Below are 25,764 nucleotides of genomic sequence, written 5' to 3' on the forward strand. Positions count from 1 at the left end.
ACACACACACACACACACATACACACACCCCTATCTTTTCACTTTTCCTTTTATTTGAAAATAGCTTCTTTTCTCATATGATACATTCTAAGAAAGGAAGGGAGGGGTGGTAGAGAGGAACTAGGAGGAGTAGAGGGAGTTCTTAAACCACAAAAATTTGGAAATGTTGTAACTTTGGGTTTGATTTATTCTTTTTGTCATTGATATGCCACACTTGAGAAAACAATGGACAAAAGGTTACTAAAGCAGATGAAACTTAAAAGCATATCATGTTTGTAGCCATTACATTTTTTGTCTGGATGACCCATCTATTAGTGAGAGTTAGGTATTGAGGTCTCCCACTATCAATGTGTGAGGGTCAATATGTGATTTAACCTGTAGTAGTGTTTCTTTTACAAACATAAGGGTACCCTTATGTTTGGGCATAGATGTTAACAATTGCAATGTCCTCTTGGTGGATTTTTCCTTTGATGAGTATGTAGTGTCCTTCCCTATCTCTTTTGATTAGTTTTAATTTGGAGTCTATTTTTTTCAGATACTAAAATGGCTACACCAGCTTGTTTCTTAGGTTCATCTGCTTTGAATACCTTTTTCCAACCCTTTAATCTGATGTAATGCTTATTTTTGATGTTGAGGTGTGTTTCTTGGATGTAGCAGAAGGATGGATCCTGTTTTCATATTCATTCTGTTAGTCTGTGTCTTTTTATTGGGTAATTGAGACCACTGATATTGAGAAGTGTCAGTGATTGTTGATTCCTGTCAGTTTTGTTGTTGCTGTTGGTAGTAGTGGTGTGTGTGTGTGTGTGTGTGTGTGTGTGTGTGTGTGAATGTGCGTGTGTGCATGTGTGCTTCCCGTTTGATTTTGCTGCTCTAAGATTATTTATTCCTTGTGTTTTTATGGGTGTAGTTTACCTCCTTAGGTTGGAGTTTTCCTTCTAGCATCTTCTGTAGGGCTGGATTTGTAGATAGATATTGCTTAAATTTGGCTTGATCATGGACTATCTTATTTTATCCATTATGGTGATTAAAACTTTTGCTGGTTATAGTAGTCTGGGATGGCATCAACGGCTTTTAGAGTCTACACCACATCTGTCTAGGACCTTCTGGCTTTTAGCGTGTCAACTGAGAAGCTTGGTATGATTTTAGCAGGTCTGCCTTTATGTGCTACTTTGGTCTTTTACCCTTAAGGCTCTTATATTCTTTCTTTGTTCTGTACATTTAATGTTTTTAAAGTGCTGAAGAGACTTTTTTTCTGGTCCAATCTCTTTGGTGTTCTGTAAGCTTCTTGTACTTTTATAGGCACGTCCTTCTTTAGGTCAAGAAAATTTTCTTCTATGATTTTGTTGAAAATATTTTCTGGGCCTTTGAGCTGAGAGTCTTTTCCTTCCTGTATTCCTACCATTCTTAATGTCCCAAATTCCCTGTACTTTTTCCAACATAATATTTTCATTGATTATTTGGGAATTTCACATCATGCACCACAATCACACTCACTTTCCAGTCCTCTTAGGTCTGCCCCCCCTTGTGTCCCCCTTAAAAAAAAAGAGAAAGAGAGGGAAGAGGAGAATGAAGAGGAGGAGGAGGAGGAGGAGGAGGAGGAGGAAGAGGAAGAGGAAGAGGAAGAGGAGGAGGAGGAAGAGGAGGAGGAAGAGGAAGAGGAAGAGGAGGAGGAGGAGGAAGAGGAAGAGGAGGAGGAGAAGAAGCAAAGTCCAACTTGTGTTGCCCACGGTCAAACTTCCAATAGCTAGCCATTTAAAGAAAACTGAGTCCTTCTCCACCCACACACCCACCAGAAGCCGTCAGTTGTGGAGAGTTACACACTTCAGCAGCCTTATCACAGTTTTTAGTGCTCTCTCCAATGGTTCCCTGTCTAGGCTGTTACATTTTTTTGGATGTGGGTGGGGGTAGGGCTTGTCACAGAAGCCTTCGGTGTCCCTCTTTCTCAAGTGTGAGCCCACAGTCACCAATACCCTTTCTCTGTCAGGGACGTTTTCAGTTTAACATTTTCTTTGACTGGTGTATTCATTTTCTCTATTATATCTTCAGTGCCTGGTATTTTTCCCTTCCATTTCTCATATTTTGTTGGTGAAATTTGCCTCTGTAGTTCTTGTTCAAATTCCTAAATTTTTCATTTCCAGAATTCCCCAGTTTGGGTTTTCTTTATTGATCCTATTTCTATTTTCAGGTCTTGAACAGTTTTATTTGTTTTTTTTCCCCACTGTTTGTGTTTTCATGGATTTCTTTAAGGGATTTATTAATTTTTTTCTTTGAGGACTTCTATCTTCTCCTCCAACCTTCCTTTCCCCAATTCATTCCACTATCCCAGCCCCTAACAGGAGTTCCAGAAAACACCAGCAGGCATTCCCTGCAAACACACCAGTTGAGCAGGCCAGGGAAACAGGTAAGGCAACTGAAGACCTTCACCAGCACCCCTTCTCCTCCAAACCCAATGCCCCAGTCTCATCGCCAACTCTGCAACAGAACACCTGCCGCAGCCTTCCTTCTAACCTCCCGCCCACCCACATCTCTGTGGAGTTCACAGACCTCCCCTCCTATTCAACCCCCCAGTCATATCCCCAGTGCTATAGCACACCCTCTGGGGTGACCCCTCTCTCCTGTCTCCCCCGATTCCAAGGAGATGAAATAAGCAGGTGCTGGTTGAACAATCTCCCTTCCTCTTTCCTGTGAACCCCTTCAGATCCCTATCCTATCCTGGGTCCTAAGTGTCAGTTCCCAATACCCAGAAACACATTTTACCTGAAACCTTAAGTAGCCACAGCTACAGGTCCAAAAAAATGTTCTACCAGACAACACAAATCCATCACACTCTCTGAAAATTCAGAAAGGAAACAGAAGCTAAGGAGCAAAACACCCATTCAACGAAGACAAGTCCCCAGATCAGCACCTAGACTTCTAATCATTCCTCTCCCAGATACCTAGACACCAGCATGAAAACACAGTCAATAACAGGCAGGGCAATCTGACTCCACTGCAGCCCAGCAACCCTACTACAGCAGGCCTTGACTATTCCAACATAGCTGAAGCCCATGAAAAAGACCATATTTACCTATTTTCAGAGAGACTGTGTGTGTTTGTGTGTGTGTGCTCGCGTGCGCGCGTGTAAGCGTGCGTGTGTGTGGTGGGTATTGGTGTAGCCATAGTGGTGAAAACCACAGTCTCATTTCACTTTCTCAGTAGCAACAGAGATGCTATCTGCACAAGCTGCTCGGTAGAGAAAACCAGAGTCAGGGCTGACAGTTCTCCACCCTCCTGAGCTGAGACAAGGCAATCTTGGGATGCTACACTTAATTAACTGCCTTGATTGTGATATCCACACATATGATTAAATTCTATAGGACTACAAGGGATTCCATTCCTGACTAAGTGCAGGTACAGCTGGAGCCTCCTAAGTAAGCTCTGCAGACCACACTCAAATCAATTTCCTGTTTAGTGCTTGCACACCGAGCTGCAGTTCTGTAAGTATTAACACATACAGGAGGAGAGTGCTCAACCAGCATCTGCTTACTGCATCTCCTTGGAATCGGGGGAGACAGGGGAGAGAGGTCACCCCAGAGGGTCTGCCGTAGCACAGGAGATGAGACTGAGGGTTGGATCTAGAGGAACAGAACGGGGGAAGGGAAGGACACACAGCACCTCCTTTTGTGGTTCTTTGCACTTTCCCGTGCATTCTGCAATTATTTTGAAACAAGAAGCTTTTAAAAGACCACTTTGCAGATGGCATCTTACTAGATTGTCATAATAACTCTTGCAAATTAAATAATATGATTGTTGGCATTTTATAAGAAAGGAAAACGAAGATCCAAGGACAAATTCTGCTGGAAAAACAAGATAGCTGAGCCGGGCGGTGGTGGCGCACGCCTTTAATCCCAGCACTCGGGAGGCAGAGGCAGGCGGATCTCTGAGTTCGAGGCCAGCCTGGTCTACAAGAGCTAGTTCCAGGACAGGCTCTAGAAACTACAGGGAAACCCTGTCTTGAAAAACCAAAAAAAAAAAAAAAAAAAAACCAAGATAGCTAAAGTCTGTGCCGTCTAGCACTAAAGTTAGACCTTTGGAAGTGCTGACATGCTTATACGATTGTGAGTATGGAAAGAGTTAGGGAACCATTCTCAGAAATATGGATGTTCTTTAGTTCAGAAATCTCCAAAGCAAAAGTAAAATTCGTCCTTTGTCCTCCCATAACTTACGGTAAATATGAAGATGGTAGTGTTTTGTGGTGGTGGGGGAATTCTCTATATTTATGTCAGCTATGTAAGTTCCTGCATCTTCCGTTCTCAGGCCTTTAATGGTTAGGTCATAGCTCTGTTTTATGACATCTATTCGTCCTTCATAAACCGCCTGGGTCACAGTAACTTCAGGTGATTCTCCTTGGAGACGTCGTTTGACAAAAGCAACAGATGATTTAAAAGTCCAGGCAATGTTCTTAACTTTCTGTGGCTCTTGAATATTTAAGGGGAAAGTAACCGACTCCCCAAGAATCCCATACATCAGGAGCGAATCTGCATCTCTTCCTGCTGCTTCAGACCCTGAGGATATAAATAGGAAACAGTAACCATCAGACTGTTGAACCTCTTTGTGTTCCTTCTCTGTCTTGAGTATCACTGAGGAACTTACTCAGACACTTGGTCATCCTGTGTCTTGATGATGTCTTCTTTCATTCTAGGTATATTTTTCTTCTTCTTTTTTGTTTTGTTTTTTTGAGACTCTCTCTCTCTCTCTCTCTCTCTCTCTCTCTCTCTCTCTCTCTCTCTCTCTCTGTGTGTGTGTGTGTGTAGAGTCCTGACTGTCCTTGAACTAGCTATGTAGCCCAGGCTGGCCTTGATCTCAGAGAGATCCACATGTCTCTGCCTCCCAAGTGCTGGGATTAAAGGTGTACACCACTGCCCGACTTACTCTAGGTATGTCTAATATACTAGGACAAGCAAAATTTAATTAAATATTTGCAATGTTGTCTGAAACAAAACTGTGCCTGAATGAATACATGTGTTCATTCATAAATGGATGAATGAAGAAATGAACTTAGCCTATTTGGTAAGCTGCTTCCAGAGAGTCTGTCTATCCAACACAAGAGTGAATTTTAATACTTCACTCTGTTAAGTAGTTAAACAGGTATTGTGGATCATATGCTCTATGTAGGTTGGGAAGATAGAAGTGAACAGAAAAGATACCCCCCAAACCATCAACTTAGGGAATAATTTTGTCAGAACCTGGAAGAACTCTTTGCCTTTATCTTCCAAGGATAAAAGAAAAAAATGTAACACATTTTTGAAGACCACAGTAAAAAACAAAAAGCAAACAAACAAAGCAGTGACCCACATACTCCAGGAACTGTCCCCAACTCTTCTACTACTGGGTAGAAGGATCAGGAAAGGGACACACTTGATATCTTGAATTTAATGAAGGTTTCTGACCTTTTTCCCTTGAATGTCTCCTAGTCTCCAGAATTTATGCATCTATTATAAAGCAGTAGTAACATGTTTTAATACAGCAGATCCGTTACTGTGGATTCTTTAATGATCAGGAATGTCTGAGGTTGGCTGGGAAGTATGTGATAATGTCTATGCCATGGGAACTGACCAATCACGAATCATGAACAACTAGCTGGGCTGTTTTGATGTGAACTAGTTATGTGCAAACCTCAAAGGTCAATTCATGTTTCTCACACAAATGGATTCAGGTTTACCCTAAAGCTGACACAGGGCTTGGTATACAGAGGGTCTGTTGTGAACGCAAGTCACTAAAATGAAAGGATTTCTCAGCATGGTGGGGGCTCTCACTATGGCCACTTTTGCCCTTCAGTTCAGTAGCTACTGCAGGAGCCTAGGACTGCTAAGATGAACCTCTTTCCTTTTGGGTCAGTGGAAGGTTTGCCCTAAGGAAGAAATACTGGTAACTTAGTTGGGATGGGTAAGCCAAGTCAACATGTTTCAGAACACTACAGCAAGTAAGGGTGGGACAGGAGGAAAGTGGGGACACTTACCTACCAACATTTAGTAAGTGCTAACTACCCATCCATGCTATTAGGAGCACAGGGATAATAGGATACTGCTATAGCCCCAAGGAACCCACAGAATATAAGAGGAAACATGATGGGTGCCAAATGGAACGAATGACAGGAAGAGAACATAAAGTTAGGCTAATGTAGTCTGTAGCAGCCACACTTTGCAGAAATCTAAAACATCAATTGTCACCAGGTAAATTATCCCACTGGGCTGGTAGGGTTCACAGAAGGCACCTGGAATATCTTAGCTTGTGTCTCAGGTGTAGCATGCCAAGCTTAAAGGATTCTGAACTTGTTTTCTGGTGCTGTGTGACTTCCAAATGCTTAACACATTTCAAACAGAGAGCCCCAAATTTTCTCTTTACACTGGATCCTGCAAATGCCATAGCCAACCCCTGTCTCAGATTGCTTACATGTTTCAAGGCTTTTTTGAATTGAGGTCCTATGGATGAGCTGTAGTTCTCCTCTTCTGGTTTAAGTTAGGCATGAGATGAACCAGATACGTGATATCTAATTCTGGCTATGTTCCATGTCAGAGCCTATGGATGTGGATCTGTTCCACCTTGACCAAAGGTCAGAGAGTTCAGTTATATTCTTGCTCCTTCATGACAAGGAGGTTTGACCCAGGGTGTGGCTGCCTACAGGATGCTTGGCATATGGTGTGGTCGCTGCATGTCTTGCCTAAACAACAGAATACTTAACTCGGGATATAGATGCTTGATGTCTCAGGTATTGAAGAGGTAATTACTCTGTTTGTCTTTGTATCATGGTAAAGTAGTCTTTTGCCTTTTCCCCCATCCCCTCTTTGGATTGGAATATATAAAGCATATGAAAAATAAACATGGGGAATTCAGTATTCACTGGGTTGCCCTCCAGACTCTATTGTGGATCTTATATTTCTTTTGTATTTCTGTTTTTTCCATCTGACATTTCTGATCCACACGCCCCCTACCCTTGAATATATGAACCCGTCAAAGCTGGACCCCAACAACTCTATCAATATCTTCTGGAAATGTGGAGGCCATTTGCTAAGGCTGAGAACTTCTTGGTGGTAAAGCAGTTGTGCCACCACAAGCGTCTGGATGTGGTGTCGGTGTTCAGCTCCGCTCCACTCCCCACAGCAAAGTCATTCAGGAAATGATGGTGGGCTATCAAAGAGCAATCGAGCAGAAAGGGCGATGCGTAGGTGATACTGCAGGGGAAACACTGCAGCTTTTTGCACTGCTGATATTGTTGCAAGAACCTTGAGCTCACTGAGAAAAAGCAAAGAGTTTGAATAGGTGTGAAATGAGTTTTCTGCTGCTTTCAAAGGCACACAACTGCTCCGGGAGAGACGATAGCATGTAACTGAAAAACACAAGAGACAGGCTCCAGACTGGGCATCTACTTCCAAACTGGGCAAACTCAATAAAGTTACAAAACTTTTTGTAGTCTATAATAGCGTAACATTGGCCCCCATTTCCCCAGTGAGCAGCAAACGGTGTAATGTGAGCAGAAGCGCTTTGTTAACTGCCAGAGTGAAACTAATGTGAACTATTCCTGGTGTTGAATTTTAAAGATTGCATGGCCCTTCCCTGTGACAACTCAGTGATGCTGAGGACTTATTGGACTCCCCCTGCTTTAAAGCAGATTTATGGGATAATTCAAGTAAAGCCCAACTGGATGCTTTCAAGTGCTCTACTTGGTGGATCTCAATCTGCCTTTAAAATACTTCAGTTTTTAAAGAAAGAATCTTTCTGCCAATCAACTCCAATATTTATTTTTCTACATGCTGCAGAGACTCGAATATTATATTATTAACAAAAGGAATCTCGGCAAATCCAATTTTGGAGAGCACTTGTGGCACAAAATTGTCTTGAAAGGGGGCTGAGATTTGCATGTCATATGTGAGGCCCTAAGTTTGAGCCTCAGGGGAATTAATACCAAGTCGGGGTAATAATACACATGTATATAATTTTCCTTTGCAGTATGAAGTGGGAAATGTCAGGTGAATGAATGACATCCATCAATGGTAATTTTAGTCAAATCTCAAAAAGAGAAAGAATACTTTGAACTATGGCTGTTAGAAAAACATATTGGAAAGAGCAGAATTCTCTAGGTAGTGGGAAGTAAAGGAGCCTCAGGTCTTTGGGTTCTAAATTTAAGTTCACAAATTTTGATGCTAATTGAGTCTAGATTTTCATGATGGGGGAGGGAGGGAGAGAGAGAGTACTGGAAACAAATTAGTCTGGGATATGGGAAAATCTTTAATTTGAGTTTATTTAATAGGTAGAGAGATCTAATAAAGTTTTTGAGGATAAGATTAAAATAACGTGTTGGGGGCAACTTAAAATAGTAATGATGTATATAAAGAATGAGAAGCTTTGGCAATAGAGGAAACAGATATGCTGTAGAGAAACCAGAGAGAACTTTAAGAGGCTAATGTAGCCATCTGGGCATGAACCGAGGGAGTTATAATAGGAATGGGAAGGAAGGGCTGAGTTTGAGAGATAGTGCAAGGAAGGGCAATGACAAAATAGGCACCTCGTACAATTCACTTGTTTTGCTGTTTGTTTGTAGCTTCTGGTTTGTGTCAGCAAAAAACTAAATGTAGAAAACAGAAATGCAGGAAAGATGTCAAACGAAAAAGACAAGGCCAGTGTTGGAATCATTGACTCTGGGATGAGATTGGACCACCTAAGTAAGCAGATGGAAGGAAGGATGATAGGAGAAAGTATTCTAGAGGTATTGATGGATGGAAGACAGTGGCAACAGAACCTGTGTGTTGTGGCTATTTGCACGCTGTGTAAAGATATATTTCTATGATTGATGTAGTAAAAATGTGAACAGCCTATAGCTAGGCAGGAGGTATAGGTGAGATTTTGGGGGAGTAAAAGAAAGAGGAAGAGGATCTAGGCATGCAGGAGATGCCAAGAGACACAAAGAGAAAACAGGAAGTGCAAGATGGAATACAGGTAACACTATGTAATAGAACATAGATTAAAATAAATAGATTAGTTTAAGTTATAAAAACTACTTAGGAACAAGTCTAAGCTATAGGCCAAACGCATAATTAATAAAAAAGTCTCTGTGTCATTATTTGAGAGCTGGCTGGAAGGACAGGAAAAGACTCATTGCACCAGCTAGCTATTTTCCAATATTTGTTCTCTCCTTCATCACAGTGACAGAACCCTTGATGGTTAAAAGGGCAGATGACCACAAGAATAGACTACATTATCCTGCTCTCTGCTAGTGAAGTGTCATCATGGCACCGAGTTCAGGCCAATCAAATATAAAATATAAGTAAAGTATTATATATGCCTCCAGTGTCTTTTAGGAGAGGAAAAGATGCTCTCTCCATCTCTTTTTCTTTATACTTTATTTTGCCATGGTAGCTGGACCCCTGAGAAATGTCAGGAATCAACGAGAAACCAAGTATTGAGGTCAGTGATATAGAAAGATAAAAGTCAGGAACTGTAAGGCTTAGGTCCGGAGCTGAGTTTGTGAGAAGTGGCCACAGTAACAGAAGAATTATCAAAAACAACAACAAAGCAAACAAGTAGATCAGGTGGCTACTTATCAACAGAGAAGCTACTATAGCCTCAAGATGATCAAAAAGGTATTGTCTGTGATACAATGATTTAGAATGTTCAAGTAGGATGGAAGTTGAAAACATCTCTTAAATTTTATGTCTTTGAAGATGTGGTGGTTTGAAAGAAAATGGCCCCCAAAGGGAGTGGCACTATTTGGAAGTGTGGCTTTCCTGGAGGAAGTGTGTCACTGTAGGGGTGGGCCTTGAGGTTTCCTATGTTTGAAATACCGCCCAGTGAGTCAGTCGACTTCCTGTGCCTGCAAGATGTAGCACTCTCAGCTCCCGCACCACATCTGCCTCCACTCTGCCATGCTCCCCACTGTGATGATAATGGACTGAACCTCTGAAACTGTAAGCAAGCTACTCCAGTTAAACCTTTTATTTATATGAGTTGCCATGATCATGATGTCTTTTCACAGTAATAAAAACCCTAAGACAGAAGTGTATTGATGGTGTTTGAGAATGGAAAGCATGTGAAACAATCCAATGGGAAGCCAGATTATCCTGCTGGGGGAGGTGGAAGGGATGCGGGTTTGAGTTGGGTGGGTTTGTACTCACTTGATGACCCCTTTCATTAAGTAGACTACAGGATGGACTGGGATAACGTCTGTTTCATAGGACACTGTTATCACAGCACACAGAAGGTGCTTACAGCATAGTAAACAGTGTCGAAAAACATAAAGTGAAAGAAAATCATTCTGATGGCATCACCTCTTCAGTCCTGTGGAAGGTGAGACCAGCTGCTAAGAAGAAGGAGATCAGGGTCCAGCTGGCTAGGAAATCTGACAATGATGGATACGTGTCTTAAATTCAGATATATTTGCACCTATCAGTATAATTATGAAAAAATTATTAAAACCCTTATCTCTTCATTTCTAGATGTGGGTAACTATTAGATAATGTATGAAATAGCACTTAGCACAATGTGTAGGTGGTACATATATATGGTAGTTTCAATTATTTTGGTGGAAAAAGTTTGAGACGTGGTCTTATAAGCTGGCAAGAGGTTGATGAAGCAGATCAAATGGTTGCGGAAACCTTGGGATCCAAGTCAAGAGGTGTCCTACAGCTACATCATAGCTGAACAGTCTGTTTCAAACTCCCGTAGAACAGACCTACCACAAATGGGAAGAGTGAGAGGCAGACTATGCTTCCAAAGAAGAGACAAGGGCTAGAAGAGGCTACACTTCTGAGGTTTGAATGATGTGTGTTCAAATTCCATTGTGACAGAAGCTGCAACATGAATCAAAGGAGGACAGATTTGTTTTGACTCACAGTTCATAGGTTTTAGTTCATAGCTACTTAGCTCTGCTGCTATAAGCTGAGGCAAGGTAGAATATCAGGGCACGGAGCATGCTAGAGGCTAGCTTTCCTCCTCATGGTTCCCAGTAATCAGAGAAGGAACAGATAAGTCGGGAAGCAAGGTCTCCCTTTCTAGGGGATAACTTCCAGTAATCAATGTTTCTTCATTAGACCCTGTCTCCTAGTTCCTCTCACTTCCCACTACCATCATCAGGTTTTGAATATATCAAAGTATTGACCCACTGGTGAAGTTAGAACCCTTGTAACATGACCACTTCTCCAAACCCAGCAGATTAAAACTAAACCTTTAACATATGGGGTTTCAGATATTTCATATTCGTACTACAACACATGGGAAAAGTCTGTGGTGACCCTTTAGGTAGCTCTGAGAAGAGGGAATCTAGAGTAGAGATCATGGACAACACCAGCACGGATGGAGCACTGTGGGCAGACTCTCTGTGAAAGGCAGCTTGCCTCTCTTTCTTTAGCTGGAGTACTTCTCCCAGAGGGACAGATTAGGCCACGGATTAGCCAGTGACCTGTGTTTAACTGGATGATGTCTTCTGTGCCTATGGGTGGACTTTACAAACACACATTCCATGAATAAGTAGCTGCCCAAAGCTGCCACTGGAAGGAGACAACAGGAATGGTGGGAAAAGACATTTGAAAAAGAATAAGGAAACAGAAAAAGAGTCAGAAAACCATCTGGGGTTGAGAACTGGATGAGCTAGACTGTCTTTAACTGGACAGAGGGAAATCCATTGCGGCGCTTCTTAGGTTCTATGAAGAGCAGACACCATGACCTCTGGGCTTGTGAAACCACTTAGTCTCCTTTCATGGACTTCACCATCATCTGGATCCTGCCAGATCAGACCTCAGTCATTCACCTGCCATCCTTTCTCTCTCCCTGACAGCCGTACAGGCCAGGAGTGCTTCACCTTGGTGCACATGTCTGCTCCGTTCCCTTTCACGCCAGACCCTCCCGCACGCTTTCTCTTATGTAGCTCTTGCTTCTAACACCCTCCCATCACAGAGAGCTTTCCTGACTGTCACCACTCCGAAAGCATTGGGACCTGGAGAATGGAGCCTAAAAAAGAGGCAGACTAAAGTCTCATACAATAGCCAACATTAGAGCCTCAGATAATGTTTTAGTCTTTAAGCAAGGTCATCCTGTAGGCAAAGTTCATAAGGTTCAAGCTGTATACAATCACAAGGACAAGCTGTGCTTGGCTGAGTAGCCACAGTAAGTGTAATGGTCATTTGAACCAAATCTACTCCCGTTTGCTGCACGTAGAAGGGGCACAAGAGCACTTTCCAAGAACAGTTCTGTGCTTTGGAGGACAGTGGCCACAAGACTCCTGTTCTGTTTTCTTGAAGTTTTCTCACAAGCACTCATAATTCCCCTCACACAGCTTCACTGGTGGACTGTGTTCTGAAACTCGAGCACCAATGTTATAGCCGCCCACTCTTTGTGTTTTCTTTTTGAGCCAGACAACACTACTTAAAGTCTCAAATATGTGTATTAATTTACCATCACCCCCATTTCCCTGAACACAACCTACTTGAGTAAAGAGTCTTTTCATCACTGAATGTTTCTCCTATAATCAGTGGATGGCTTTTAAAGTATTTCTTGGGGGTGGGGGTGGAGAATAAACACGAATACCCTTTCTTGCTGTGAGTAAATCACTCTCTATTTAGCAATAGAAATATGAAATAAAACAAATAAACAACAAGAGAGAAAAATCCAACAGCAAAACTAAAAATGAGGGCCAAACAGAACTCTTCACTGGTCTCTGGGTCTTGGTCAGAGTTCAAACTGATTAATGCGACGCGACAGTCAGCAAATTGTAGCTTCCTTCTACTGGAATATCTGCTCTGTTTGAAAAGAAAATCCACAGGAATCTACAGAATGGGGACTCACAACATGGCAACAGTGCCCCAAACTGCAAATCAAGAAGCATAATCCACGCCAGACTCTATTGCTTGTTATGTGCAGTCCATTGTGATCCACAAGGAAGGAGAGAAACAACACTTATGGGTTCTAAAGATTTTAATAATAAGACACCACCTAAGCGGGTCACTGATCAATCAGGGCTTCAGAACAGAGACTCGGGAACCTGGTTGCTTCTGGCAGCCCTGAACAGAACCAGAACAGGGTTTATAAGAACAAAATTCACAAACGTTTGTTGCCAAGTTACAGACATGATTTTCACAATCAGATGAAAGATTGGGGACTTTCCTTGTGTGCTCCACTGACACAAACTGGGAGTTTTTCAGTCCAACCAACCAGATTCATTTTTTTTCTTTCTGTTGTTAGGAATAGCCATAATGTTTTGAGAGAACTAAGGGGCATAGCAGACTACTCTGTTGTCTAAGGAAGAGGTTGGTCAGCCATCGAAAAGTTAGCAGCTCTCCTAGGGCTTGCCTAGCCTACATGTTACCCTACAGGTAAAATGGAGTCTGAAGTAAAAATGGCAGTACTCAGGCCAAGGTGCTTTTGCCTGCTCCCTTCATTGCTGACTAGCTAGACATCCAAGAATGTACTGAACTAGCTAAGCCTCAGGATCCTAGGTGATGAATGAAACTAAGAAGAACTGTCACTTTGAGTCACTTTGAGGGCTAGATGATCTCCAGTTTCTGTACCAATGGAGAGGGATTTAGAGACCCCCCAGGAAATCTTGCCTTGAGGTACATTCTTGGCCTGCCCCTTTGTAAGTCATTGTTGACCTGCCTTTAAGACTGAGACTACCCGGCTGTGACTACTGGTGTTACAGGATACTAGCCATCAGTCCTTCATGCCTCAGTTTCCTCAGCTTTCACTGGAAATAACACTGACCTCATAAAATTGTCGCAAGATGCTTTTGTTGATGCTCATGGGAGGCCTGCCCCTTTCTGGGCAAATGCGGAGGAAGGAGGAGTGGGTTGAAGGGGGATGGGAGGAGAGGAAAGAGTGGGAGGAGAGGAGAGGGGAACTGCAGTGGGGTTGTAAGAGAAGTAAATTAATAAAAAAGCGTTATGAGAGCTAAATAAGCTAATATCTGTGGGCTGGTATATCCCGACCACTGCACTGTTTCTTAAATACAAAACAAATAAGAGACTGGAGGGATGACTCAGCCTGTCAAGCAATTGCTTTGTAAGCATGAGGACCTGAATTCAGATCTCCAGCACACATCTGTAACTCTAGCACCATGGTGATGGGGGGTGGGGTGAGGAAGAGATGGGCAGATTCCTGGAAACTCATTGGCCATCCAACCTCGCTGAATCAGTGACCTCCAGGTTCAATTAGAGAAATTGAACCTTAATTAAAAAAATAAGGGTGAGAGCATTGAAAAAAGACTGTATGTTGACCTCTGACCTCCTCATGCAGGTGCATACATACACACCTGTGTGTACATGGGCATATACCACACACACACACACAGCAAACACTCATTCATATCTCTAAAACAAATAACATTGTTGAAGGGACTAAATACTTTATACTTCTCTAAAGGAAAGAAAAAGGTTGGGACATCAGGGCGAGGCAGAGGGTATGTTAGAGAGGAACTAGGAACGGTTGAAATATTGCTTAACAATCACTCCTACCCTTTGTTTCCTCATGGCCCTTTAAATAAACATTTCTTGTTCTTGTTTGGGGGGTGAGGCAGGAATTAAACTATCCTTTTTGGATCTCCATCCCAGAGTTAGCAATGTGGCTAGAAGGTCCCTCCATATTTGAGACCTGGGAGGACAGACAGACATAGCTCAAGTATACAACACTCAAATAAGAGTCAGTTACATTGGCCAAAATAAGCCAAGAGAGGTTGAGAGCAATGAGGAAGAAAAGGGCAGGCCAACAGAAATCCCATGTCACTCTCCCCATAATTATAGAAATTCTTAGGTCACAGTTGTGTTTTTAAAAAGCAGCCTACAACCCTCTACAGCAGTATACTATTTTTCTAGACATTTTTATTTTATGTCATTTTTATTAAGACTTAGGTTATTCTGAATCAATACTTTAAAACTCGAAATAAAACACAAAATCTCAAACAGAGGTGGGGGGAACATGATCATCCATTGCTTTACTAGTGTTGCTCCTCTTAGCAAACACTTAAACTTTGATTAAAACAAAATTCCTCACTTTTTGACTTCTAAGTATCTCTGTATCAACACTTTCATCTGAAAATGGGCTTATTAGTAAGTACAATCCATCTTATGGAGTATCGTGGGATTGAACGAAGTAATATCGTAGAGAACTTAGAATTATGTCAGGCATATAGTGATCGTTTCATACATGGTTAATCTTTGCTTTTATTGATGGGAGATAGGAGAAAAATCAAAGGGGAAAGGTTGAATGAATAGATGCAAAAATGGGAGGAGGATGGAAAATAAACTAAGATAGGAAAGACTTAATAGAGAGAATGAACAAGGAGCGAGTGGCAGACTATTCTGTCTTCTGTCCCTGGATGCTAAGTGGCTCTAGGACACATGGATAATCAGTCACAGAGTTCACAAAACCATGAGAAGTTGAGTCAGAGCACAAGACTGTAAGTCTTGCTTTGGAGAAGACTTTTCCAGCACAAAGTAGTCATGAGCTCACTGTCTCCAACTTCCTTATCCTGTGATGTCAGAGAAGAATGCAGATTTCTATATGTAGTTCTCCTTTGCTTCTTGGCTGTTTCCCTTCTCCAGTTGCTGGGGGAGGGGCAGAAAAGCCGTGTTGGTCTCCATGCCCAGCACTCCACCGAGGGTAGCAGCAGGAGGAATCTAGCGCATATTGTATCCTTTTGAAGTATCTGTGAATAACTCTAGGTACACTTAGGGTGATCCATATGTTTGACTTTTTTGAAAACAAGGCCTCACTCCCTGTTTGGAGCACGCCTGACAAAATGAGTATCTCATCCCTGGTTTCCTTTTTACTATCCCAATAGCCTGTACTCAGGCTCCAACTGCTACTGTTTGCTGTTTAGCTTCCGTAGACCATCCCACAAACAACTACGTCCTGCCCAGGATCTCTGTACAACAGAACCAGGACCCTCCTTAATAAAGCATGAAACACAAATGTGAAACACAGCACCAGAATCAGCTAACATATACATGTTTTTGAGATAGGATCTCACTATGTATAGAGGACTGACCTGGAACTCACTATGTAGACCAGAATGGTCTGGAACTCCCTGCCTCTGTCTCCCAAATGCCAAGATTAGAGGTATACGCCACCACACTTGGCTATTATTTTCAAGTACTTACTACATTCAGACAAGCACACGCACACACACACACACACACACACACACACACACACACACACACCATCACCACCAAAATAGTAGGAATCAACAATCATTTGTCATTGACATCTCTCAATATCAGCGATCTCAATTCCCCAATAAAAAGACACAGACTAACGGAATGGATGTTAAAACAGGATCCATCCTTCTGTTGCACCCCAAAAAACACACCTCAACATCAAAGATAGACGTTATCTCAGAGTAAAGGAATGGAAAAAGATATTCAAAGCAGATGGACCTAAGAAACAAGCTGGTGCAGCCATTTTGGTATCTGAAAAAATAGACTTCAAACTAAAGCTAATCAAAAGAGAAGGGAAGGACACCAAGAGGACATTGCAATTGTTAACATCTATGCCCAAACATAAGGGTACCCAGGTTTGTAAAAGAAACACTACTACAGCTTTAATCACATATTGATCCTCCCACACTGATAGTGGGAGACCTCAATACCTAACTCTCACTAATAGATGGGTCATCCAGACAAAAAACTAATCAGAGAAATGCTGTCACAAACAGACTTTATAAACTAGATGTACTTAACAGACATTTACAAAACATTTCACCCAAATGCAAAAGATTATGCCTTCTTCTCTGCACCTCATGAAACCTTCTCCAAAACTGACCTCATACTCAGATAAAAATAACTTCCTGCATCCTATCAGATCACAGATTAAAGTCAGCTATCAAAAACAACAGCAACAACAGAAAGCTTACAAACTCATGGAAACTGAACAACTCTCTACTGAATGAAAAACAGACCAAGACAGAAATTAATAAAGACTTTCCAAATTTCAATGAAAGTGCCTGCACAACATACCCAAACTTATGGGACACCATGGGAGTGGCTCTAAGACAGAAGTTCATAGCACTAAGTGCCTACATTAAAAACCAAACACCTGGAGAGATCTCACAGTAGCAACTTAACAGCACACCTGAAAGTGTTAGAACAAAAAGAAGTAATCACAGGCAAGAAGAGTAGACACAAGAAATAATCAAACTCAGGGCAGAAATCAATAAAATAGAAACAAAAAAAGTACCAAAAAAATTCAATGAAACAAAGAGTTAGTTCTTTGACCCAAATCAACAAGATAGGCAAGCATTTATTCAAGCTAAAAGGCAGAGCTAGACTATCCAAATTAACAAAATTAGAAATAAAAAGGAGGAGCATAATAAAAGATACCTAGGAAATTTAGAGATTCAAAAGTAAATTCTTAAAAAACTTGTACTTCATTAAATTAGAAAATTTAAAAGAAACGGGCAATTTTCTCAATAGGTACCACTTACCAAAGTTAAATCAAGATCAGATAAGCAATTCAAACAGATCTATAAACAGTGAAATAGAAGCAGTCATTGAAAGTCTTCCAACCAAAGAAATCCCCAGGCTAGAAATATACCATATTTTCAAAGAGGAGTCAATACCAACACTTCATAAATTATTTCACAAAATAGAAATGGAAAAAACATTGCCTAACTCATTTTATGAGGCCACAGTTACCCTGATACCCAAACCACACAAAGATCCCCAAAAGAAAAAAAATTACAGACCATTTCCTCTTGTGAACATAGACACAAAAATACTTAATAAAATACTTGCAAACTGAACTCAAGAACACATCATGATCAAGTCGCTTCATCCCGGAAGTGTAAGGATAACTCAGTATACAAAACCAATAAATGTAATCCACCACATAAACAAACTGAAAGAAAAAAAAAGACACGATCATCTCATTAGATGAAGAATAGGCCTTTGGCAAAATACAACACCCCTTCATGATAAGGGTCCTGGAGAGAGTAGAGATATAAGGGACATATCTAAACATAATAAAATCAATTTACAGTAAGCCTGTGGGCAGCATAAAATTAAATGGAGAGATACAGCAATTCCACTAAAATCAGGAACAAGACAAGTTTATCCACTTTCTCTGTATCTATTCAATATTAGTGCTTGAAGTCTTAGCCAGAGCAATAAGACAATGGAAGGAGATCAAGGGTATACAAATAGGAAAGGAAGAAATAAAAGTATCTTTATTTGCAGATAATATGATAGCATACATAACTGACCCTAGAAATTCTGCTGGGGAACTCCTACAGTTGATAAACATTTTCAACAAAGTAGCTGGATACAGAATTAACTCACAAAAATCAGTAGCCCTACTATAAAAATCAGGGAAACAACACCTTTCACTATAGCCTCAAATAATAGGAAATATCTTCTCGGGTTAACTCTACCAAGCAAGTGAAAAACTTACATGATAAAAACTGTAAGATATTGAAGAAAAAATAAACGAAGATATCAGAAGATAGAAAGATCTACCATGCTCATGGATCAGTAGGATTAACATAATGAAATTACTATCCTAAAAAAACAATCTACAGATTCAATGCAATCCCAATGAAAATTTCAGTGCAAATCTTCACAGATCTTGAAAGGACAATTCTTAACTTCATATGGAAAGAAAAACCAGGATAATTAAAATATTCCTGAAAAATAAAAGAACTTTGGGAGGTCTCACCATTCCTGATATCAAGTAATACTACAAAGCAATAGTAATAAAAACATCATTGTGTTGGCAAAAAAAAAAACCCACTTTGATTAATGGAATTGAATTGAAGATTCATACATAAATTCACAGACCCATGGACTATGAATTTTGATAAAGAAGCAAAGAAGCCAGAATTATACAATGAAAAAAGAAAGCATCTTCAACAAATGGTACTGGTCTAACTGGATGTCTGCATGTAGAAGAATGCAAATAGATCCATACTTATCACCCTGTACAAAACTCAAGTCCAGCGGATCAAAGACCTTAACCTAAAAATCAGTTACAATGAACTGATTGAAGAGAAAGTGAGGGATAGTCTTGTACTCACTGGCACAGGAGAAGACTTCTTGAATGGAACATAGATAATGTAGGCAATAAGACTAACAATGAAGAAACGGGACTTCATGAAATTGAAGTTTTTGTAAGGCAAAGGACATCGCCATTCAGACAAAGCAGCAGTCTACAGAATGGGAAAAGATTTCTAGGAACTTACCATCGGATAGAGAACTAATATCTAAAATATATAAAGAAACTAGATATCAAAAAACCAAACAATCCAGTTTAAAAAATGGGGTACAGACCTAAACAGAGAATTCTCTTTAGAGGAAACTCAAATGGCTGAGACACACTTAAAAGAATTGTTCAAAATCCTTAGCCATCAGGGAAATGCAAATCAAAACTATGTTGAGATTCCATCTTACACCTGTAAGAATGGCTAAGATCAAAACACAAGTGACAGCTCATGTTGGAGAGGATATGGAATAAGGGGAACACTCATCTATTGCTGGTGGTAGTGCAAACTTGTACAGTCATTATGGAAATTGATATGGCAGTTCCTTAGAAAGTTGGGAATCTATCTACCTCAAGATCCATTTATACCTCTCTTGGTCGTATACCCAAAACATGCTTCATATTACTACAGGGACACTTGCTCAACTATGTTTATTGCTGTTCTGTTCATGATAGCCAAAAACTAAAAGCCACCTATATGTCCCTTAATAGAAGAATGAGTAAAGAAATTGAGGTACATTTTTACAATGGAGTGTTCCTCAGCTTTTAAAAAAATTGACATCATGAAATTTGTAGGCAAATGGATGGAACTAGAAAAAAACCTTTCTGAGTGAGGTAACCCAGACTCAGGAAGATAAATATGATAACACATTCACTTATATGTGAATTCACTTATATGTAAATGATTACCAACCTACAATCTATAGACCCAGAGCGGTTAGGTATAGGGGAAGGTAAAAGAGGGATTGCATGAATCTCTCTGGGAGGGGAAAATAGAATAGATTTAATGTGTGGACTCGGGGAGAAACAGGAGAGGAGGATCAGGTGGAAGGGGGAGAGGGGATAGGGTTAGGGGAGTGGATGTGGGAGAGACAGCTGGAGTTGAGTGGCCTTTGAGGGAGTATATGGAAACCCACTGCAGTGGAAACTTTCTAAAATATATGAAGGCGATCCTAATGAAGTCTCCTAACTAGTGGGGCGACAGAGTCCCAATTGGCTATCTCTTGTCACTGAATGAGGCTTCCAGTATCAGGACTGGGTTTCATTTAGTTGAGTTATTGGGCAAGGGGGCGGTGGTCTCATGGAAATCCCAAATGACCCAGGCTGTTGCTAAGACAGGGGTTGTTCTCCACAAAGTGATAGTGATGACCCATTTTATAGGGTAACACCAACAGAACTCATTTATTGAACATGGGGAAGTCCAGCTGGTGTCTACATGGAGTCTTTATCCCTGTATTTTAGTGTCTCTGGTATGGGAGAGTACTCTGTAGGCTACCAAAAGAGAAAGTAAACACCGGCCCAGCCACAAAACCTTTGACCTACAACCTGTCTTGCATGAACAATACACTAGGGCAATGGTGCCCTAGAACTTATGGGAATAACTAACCAATGTCTGATTTCCCTAGAACACACTCCATGAGATAGAACCCATACTGGACATTGCTTGTATGACCCAGAGACTAGATAGCCCAGAGACCTAGGGTAAAACCAAACACTACTTTTTTTTTAAATGACCCCTAATGGTATTCTGCTTCACTTATAGATCAGAGCCTTTTTCAGTCATTATCAGAGACGCTTCCTCCTGTGCAGATGGGAACAGAAGCAGAGACCCACAGCCAGACATTATGTGGAGAGAGAATCCTTGCAACACACAGCTCTAACTGGGATGTCTCCATCAAATCCCTCCCCCTCAGAGCTCAGGGATCCCCACAGAAGAGGAGGCACAAAGAGTGTAAGAGCCAGAGGTGACAGAGGACACCAGAAGAGCAAGGCTTTCTGAAGCAACTCATAAGGCTCATTTGAACTCACAAAGACTGAAGCAGGAAGCATGGACCTCCATGGGGCTGTGCCAGGTCCTCTGTGCATATGCTATAGCTGAAAGCTTAGGTTTTTTTTTTTTTTTTTTTTTTTTTTTTTTTTTTTTTTTTTTTTTTTTTTTTGAGACAGGGTTTCAGCTCTGGCTGTCCTGGAACTCACTTTGTAGACCAGGCTGGCCTTTGCCTCCTGAGTGCTGGGATTAAAGGCATACACCACCACCACCACCACCACCACCACCCGGCTTCAGTTTTTGTAGGTTCCTGGGTGTGTATGAAAGAATTGATGTAGCATGAATAATAAAAACCCACAAACAGATTTTGGGGTTCGAGTTGAAGATCAGAAAAGCAAAACAGCCAAACCACTAGAAAAGTTTTACCTCTGCCAAGGCTGGTCGACTTCAGGGGCCCTGAGCCTCTGTCTCCTTCTGTCTTATATTCCCCTTTAGTGCTGAGATTAAAGGTGTGAGGCACCACCACCTGGATCTGTTTCTGTGTTGATCTTGTGTAGCCCAGGGTGGCCTTGAACTCACACAGATCCATCTGCCTCTCTCTCCCAAATCCTGGGATTAAAGGCATGTGACACTGCCTAGCCTCTGGTGGCTTAGTTTTACCCTCTGATCTTCAGGCAAGCTTTATTTATTAAAACATAAATAAAATATCACTGTAAGTGGGTCTGGGTCTGCAATTGGTCTTTTTTCCTTCTGTTGGATTGTATCGTCCAACCTCAGTGTGATTGATGGCTTTTGTTTTATCGTATTCTATTTAATTTTGTCATGCTTATCTCTAGAAGCCTGTTCTTTTCTAATGAGAGACAGAAAGGAGAGGACCTGGGGGGAGGAGATGTGGGCGGGAACTGGGAGGAGTTTAGAGAAGGAAAACTAAGCAGGACATATTATATGAACAAAACATTTCTTTTTCAATAAATGGGGGAAAAAGAAAATATACAGTAGCATTGGTTCTTATTCCACTTGCTAGTGTTTTCCGTTATATGACTCCAGTGCCTAGCATTAATTAATTAGCTATCCAACAAAACATTTTTTTTTTCAACACAGGGTTTCTCTGAAGCTTTAGAGCCTGTCTTGGAGCTAGCTCTTGTAGACCAGGCTGGCCTCAAACTCACAGAGATCCGCCTGCCTCTGCCTCCCAAGTGCTGGGATTAAAGGCGTGTGCCACCACTGCCCCAGGCCAACAAAACATTTTTAAAGTGCCTACTGTGTCCCAGACAAATTGTGGAGACAAGACCAGCTAAACTGAGAGGATTAAACAAAGAAGTGGAAACACAAAAGAAAAATCAAACCAACATGATACTGGAAACGAAAAGCTTAAGTCAAATACATAGTTTGTTGGAAAGCCTCACAGACAAAATGATCATGGGGAGGAGGAGAGAGCAACAGGAATAGGAAGCATTAGTTGGAGCTGAAATATCAAGTGGAAAATGATTGGTTTATTGGTTTAAAGAAACAAAGGACACAGTTTGGATCTTAAGCTCTTCCTGTAGTTCAATGTTTTGAGTAAAATTTAAACAGAAACCCAGGGTGTTCTGTTGAAAATAGATCAAAGGGACATGTCAATGACTTCCCAAACATAATTTCTAAAATCTTATGGGACAGTAGGAGTTGAATTCGAAAAATGTTCAGAACTTACAGGTCTGCAGGCAAAGGAACCAGATCCACATGTGCTTCTGGGCCATCTCCGGTCAGGCTGGAGTCTTCTGAGGGAAGCATGAACGCCAGACGCTATCAGCCTGTTTTACTTCACTTTTGGGGCTTCCGGTAGCTTGAGAGGAAGTGTAAGTAAGGGTAAGAATTTAATCTTTTCTTACTAGTGTTTTCCACTATATGACTACAGTGCCTATAAATTGTTAGTTAACTAATTATTCAACAAACGTTTATTATGTGCCTACACCATGAGCCAGACATAATATGGGTGTTAATCATATCAACACCAAAGATGTAATTAACCCCCTTCCTTTTGTGGGGTTTCTATCCTTTTTGGAGGGATTGATAATAACACAGGAAATTTCAGAAAGTGGTGATATGTATTGCGAGAAGAAGAAATACAAGGACCTCTGAGAGTGGAGGCATCTATTCCAGGCTAGGGTGAGTTGGAGGCAATTTCTGAAAGGAACTGATAATTTAGCAGAATAAATTAGCATTATTAGCCAAAGAGTTAATTGTGTTCTGAATCAAGAGACTATCCCTCCCACTGGCCCACTGTCACCTAGGTAAGTTAACTCCCCCACTCATGAATCAGCTTAGTTGTCCCTACAGCTGAACTGCATGCAGGCCTTGGTGAGACCAGACCAATTAGGCTGAGCCAACACCAAGACCCAGTCTGACTGCACAATGCAGGTGTGTCAAACGCATTCCGAAAGACAGACACACGTTTCCAGATGGCAAGACAGAGTTAGAGCCAAAGCTGGCTCCGAAGTCAGAGGCAAACAAGATCCAGAGTAGGAAGGAGCCAGAGATGGAGAAGTGTCAACCAGATTCAAAGCCAGAGCTGGTCCAGACAGGTGCTCACCTTTAGAGAGCCCAAGAAGAAGTGCCCAGTCCCAGAGGAGCGCCAAGCAGCAAGACAGGGTTCCAGGATCCAGGAAAAGAACGTGAGAGATGCCAGATAATATCCAGCAATAATTGGGCCTATTCCTGGTAGTGACTGTTATTGAAGATGGGTTCCTACTCTCGGAGTAGGGTTAGAGGGATAGAGTTTAGTATCCTCAGCACAGAGGGAAATAAATTATAACTCTACTACAATCTAATCCCTCCGAAATACTGCACTCACTCTCTGAAACAAGAAAAGTGACCTAAGAGAAACTGACAGCTGAGCAAGTTGAGTGCACAGCTCACAAATAACATGAAAAACATCAAGCTAACTTGTCTTGTGCTGGAGGAGAGAGGGTTCAGTGGTTAGCACTCTCTGCTCTTCCAGAGGACCTGGGTTTGATCTCCAGCACCTACAAGGGTCTGGAACTCCTATTTCAGGGGATCAAACACCGTCTTTGGTATCTGAAGGCACTGCATGCATGTGGTACACAGACATACTCAGACATACTTGCAAAACGATCATACCTACAAAATAAAAATGAGGGAAAGACCTGTTTCTTCCTTAAACTACACACCCCAGAGTAATGACTCCTGATCAAAGTGACTTAGAAACAATTTTTAACAGAACGATTATGAATATCTTCTCATTTCCTTGACACAAAACCAGACAGGAGGACCAGTGGAATGTGATAAAAGACGCAGAGATAAATCCACACAGCTATGGTCACTTCATCTTTGTTGATGGTATGAAAACCACCCAGATGTTGTTCTTCTCAAAGATTTTCACTCACACAAACAATAACAGTGTGTGCTGGCTAGTTTCATGTCAGCTCGACACAGGCTAGACTTATCTGAAAGGAGGGAACCTGAACTGAGAAAATGCCTCTATAAACTGTAAGCCGGGCGGTGGTGGCGCACGCCTTTAATCCCAGCACTCGGGAGGCAGAGGCAGGCGGATCTCTGTGAGTTCGAGGCCAGTCTGGTCTATAAGAGCTAGGTCCAGGACAGGCTCTAAAAAAAAAAAAAAAAAAAGCTGCAGAGAAACCCTGTCTTGAAAAACCAAAAAAAAAAAAAAAAAAAAAAAAAAAAAAAAAAAAAGACACAGCTGTAAGACATTTTCTTAATTAGTGATTGATGGGGAGGGTCCAGCCCTTTGTGGGTGGGGCCACCCCAGGGCTGGTGGTCCTGTGTTCTATAAGAAAGTAGGCTGAGCAAGCCACGGGGTGTAAGCTAGTGCGGCACGCCATGGTCTCTGCATTAGCTCCTGCCTCTAGGTTCCTGCCATGTTTGAGTTACTGCAATGTAGAAGCATAAGCCAAACAAACCCTTTCCTCCCCAATTTACTTTTGGTCATGGTGTTTCATCACGGCAATAAAAACCCTAACTAGGACACAGTGACAATAGTATTTATTATTTTAAAGGACTCTAAGGTCTCCCTGGGCCATAACTCCTAGAGGTAGCCCACCATTGGTTCTGGATTTTTCATTTAACAACCTTATAGCTTTTGGGAGCCCCTATCCCAACCCATGTATGACACCTTTAAAATAATTGATACACAACAGCTATTGTTTTTACTGATTTTTTAAAAAAGGTTTCTTTAATTTTGTCAGATACTCAGAAGTTAGCTTAAAAAAAAAAAAAACGAAGACAAAACAACCCCAACAACAACAAAAAGCCAAACTCACGTAATAATACCTCTTAACGCACGGTGAACGGGTTCTCCAAAACTCCACTGTAGTTCATTTGACTCATCAGTTGACACGAGTTAGCAGCTAAGGTAAAGTGTTAGCAAGCCCAGTACAGAATGAAGATTTATTCCCTCCTCAGTCGTCTGGTTTCCTTATCCTGGCACACCTCTATGGGACTTTCATGCATTTCCTCACCTCCGTGGACTCAGTGGGGCCAGCTCCAGCAGTTTAGGTTGGGGTGGAGGAGGAGCAGTTGGGTTTGCTTGCCACCACTGTGCCTGGCTGGGTCTGATAGGCTCTTGGTCAGAATTGCAACTGCAGCCACTCCCATGATCTCTCCATCAGCTACATCCGACTTCTGGGAACGTTCCAGGCCAGGCAAACAATTTCCATCCCCAGCACATATTTTTTGGTATGAGAGAGATGTACACAACTTAATTTACTCTGGAATTATTGTCCTCCCTCAGGACAAGCTTAGTCCTTTCTTTAGTGTCGTTT

At 41.5% G+C, this 25,764-nt stretch overlaps 1 protein-coding gene across 1 annotated transcript in view; it reads right to left on the reverse strand.

The window, feature by feature from the left end:
- Cd84 (CD84 molecule) overlaps positions 1–25,435 on the reverse strand; it is a 34,829-nt gene extending 9,394 nt beyond the window's left edge. The window contains exons 1-3 of the mRNA XM_038349320.1: positions 25,274–25,435; positions 22,677–22,808; positions 4,206–4,544 (exon numbers count right to left, since the gene is read on the reverse strand). Coding sequence (XP_038205248.1) covers positions 4,206–4,544; positions 22,677–22,722 — 385 coding nt within the window. The 5' untranslated portion in view covers positions 22,723–22,808; positions 25,274–25,435. The remainder of the gene's footprint in view (positions 1–4,205; positions 4,545–22,676; positions 22,809–25,273) is intronic.
- Between the last annotated feature and the right edge of the window lie 329 nt (positions 25,436–25,764).

This window comes from Arvicola amphibius, chromosome 12 (genome assembly GCF_903992535.2).
Source record: "Arvicola amphibius chromosome 12, mArvAmp1.2, whole genome shotgun sequence".
NCBI lineage: Eukaryota > Metazoa > Chordata > Mammalia > Rodentia > Cricetidae > Arvicola > Arvicola amphibius.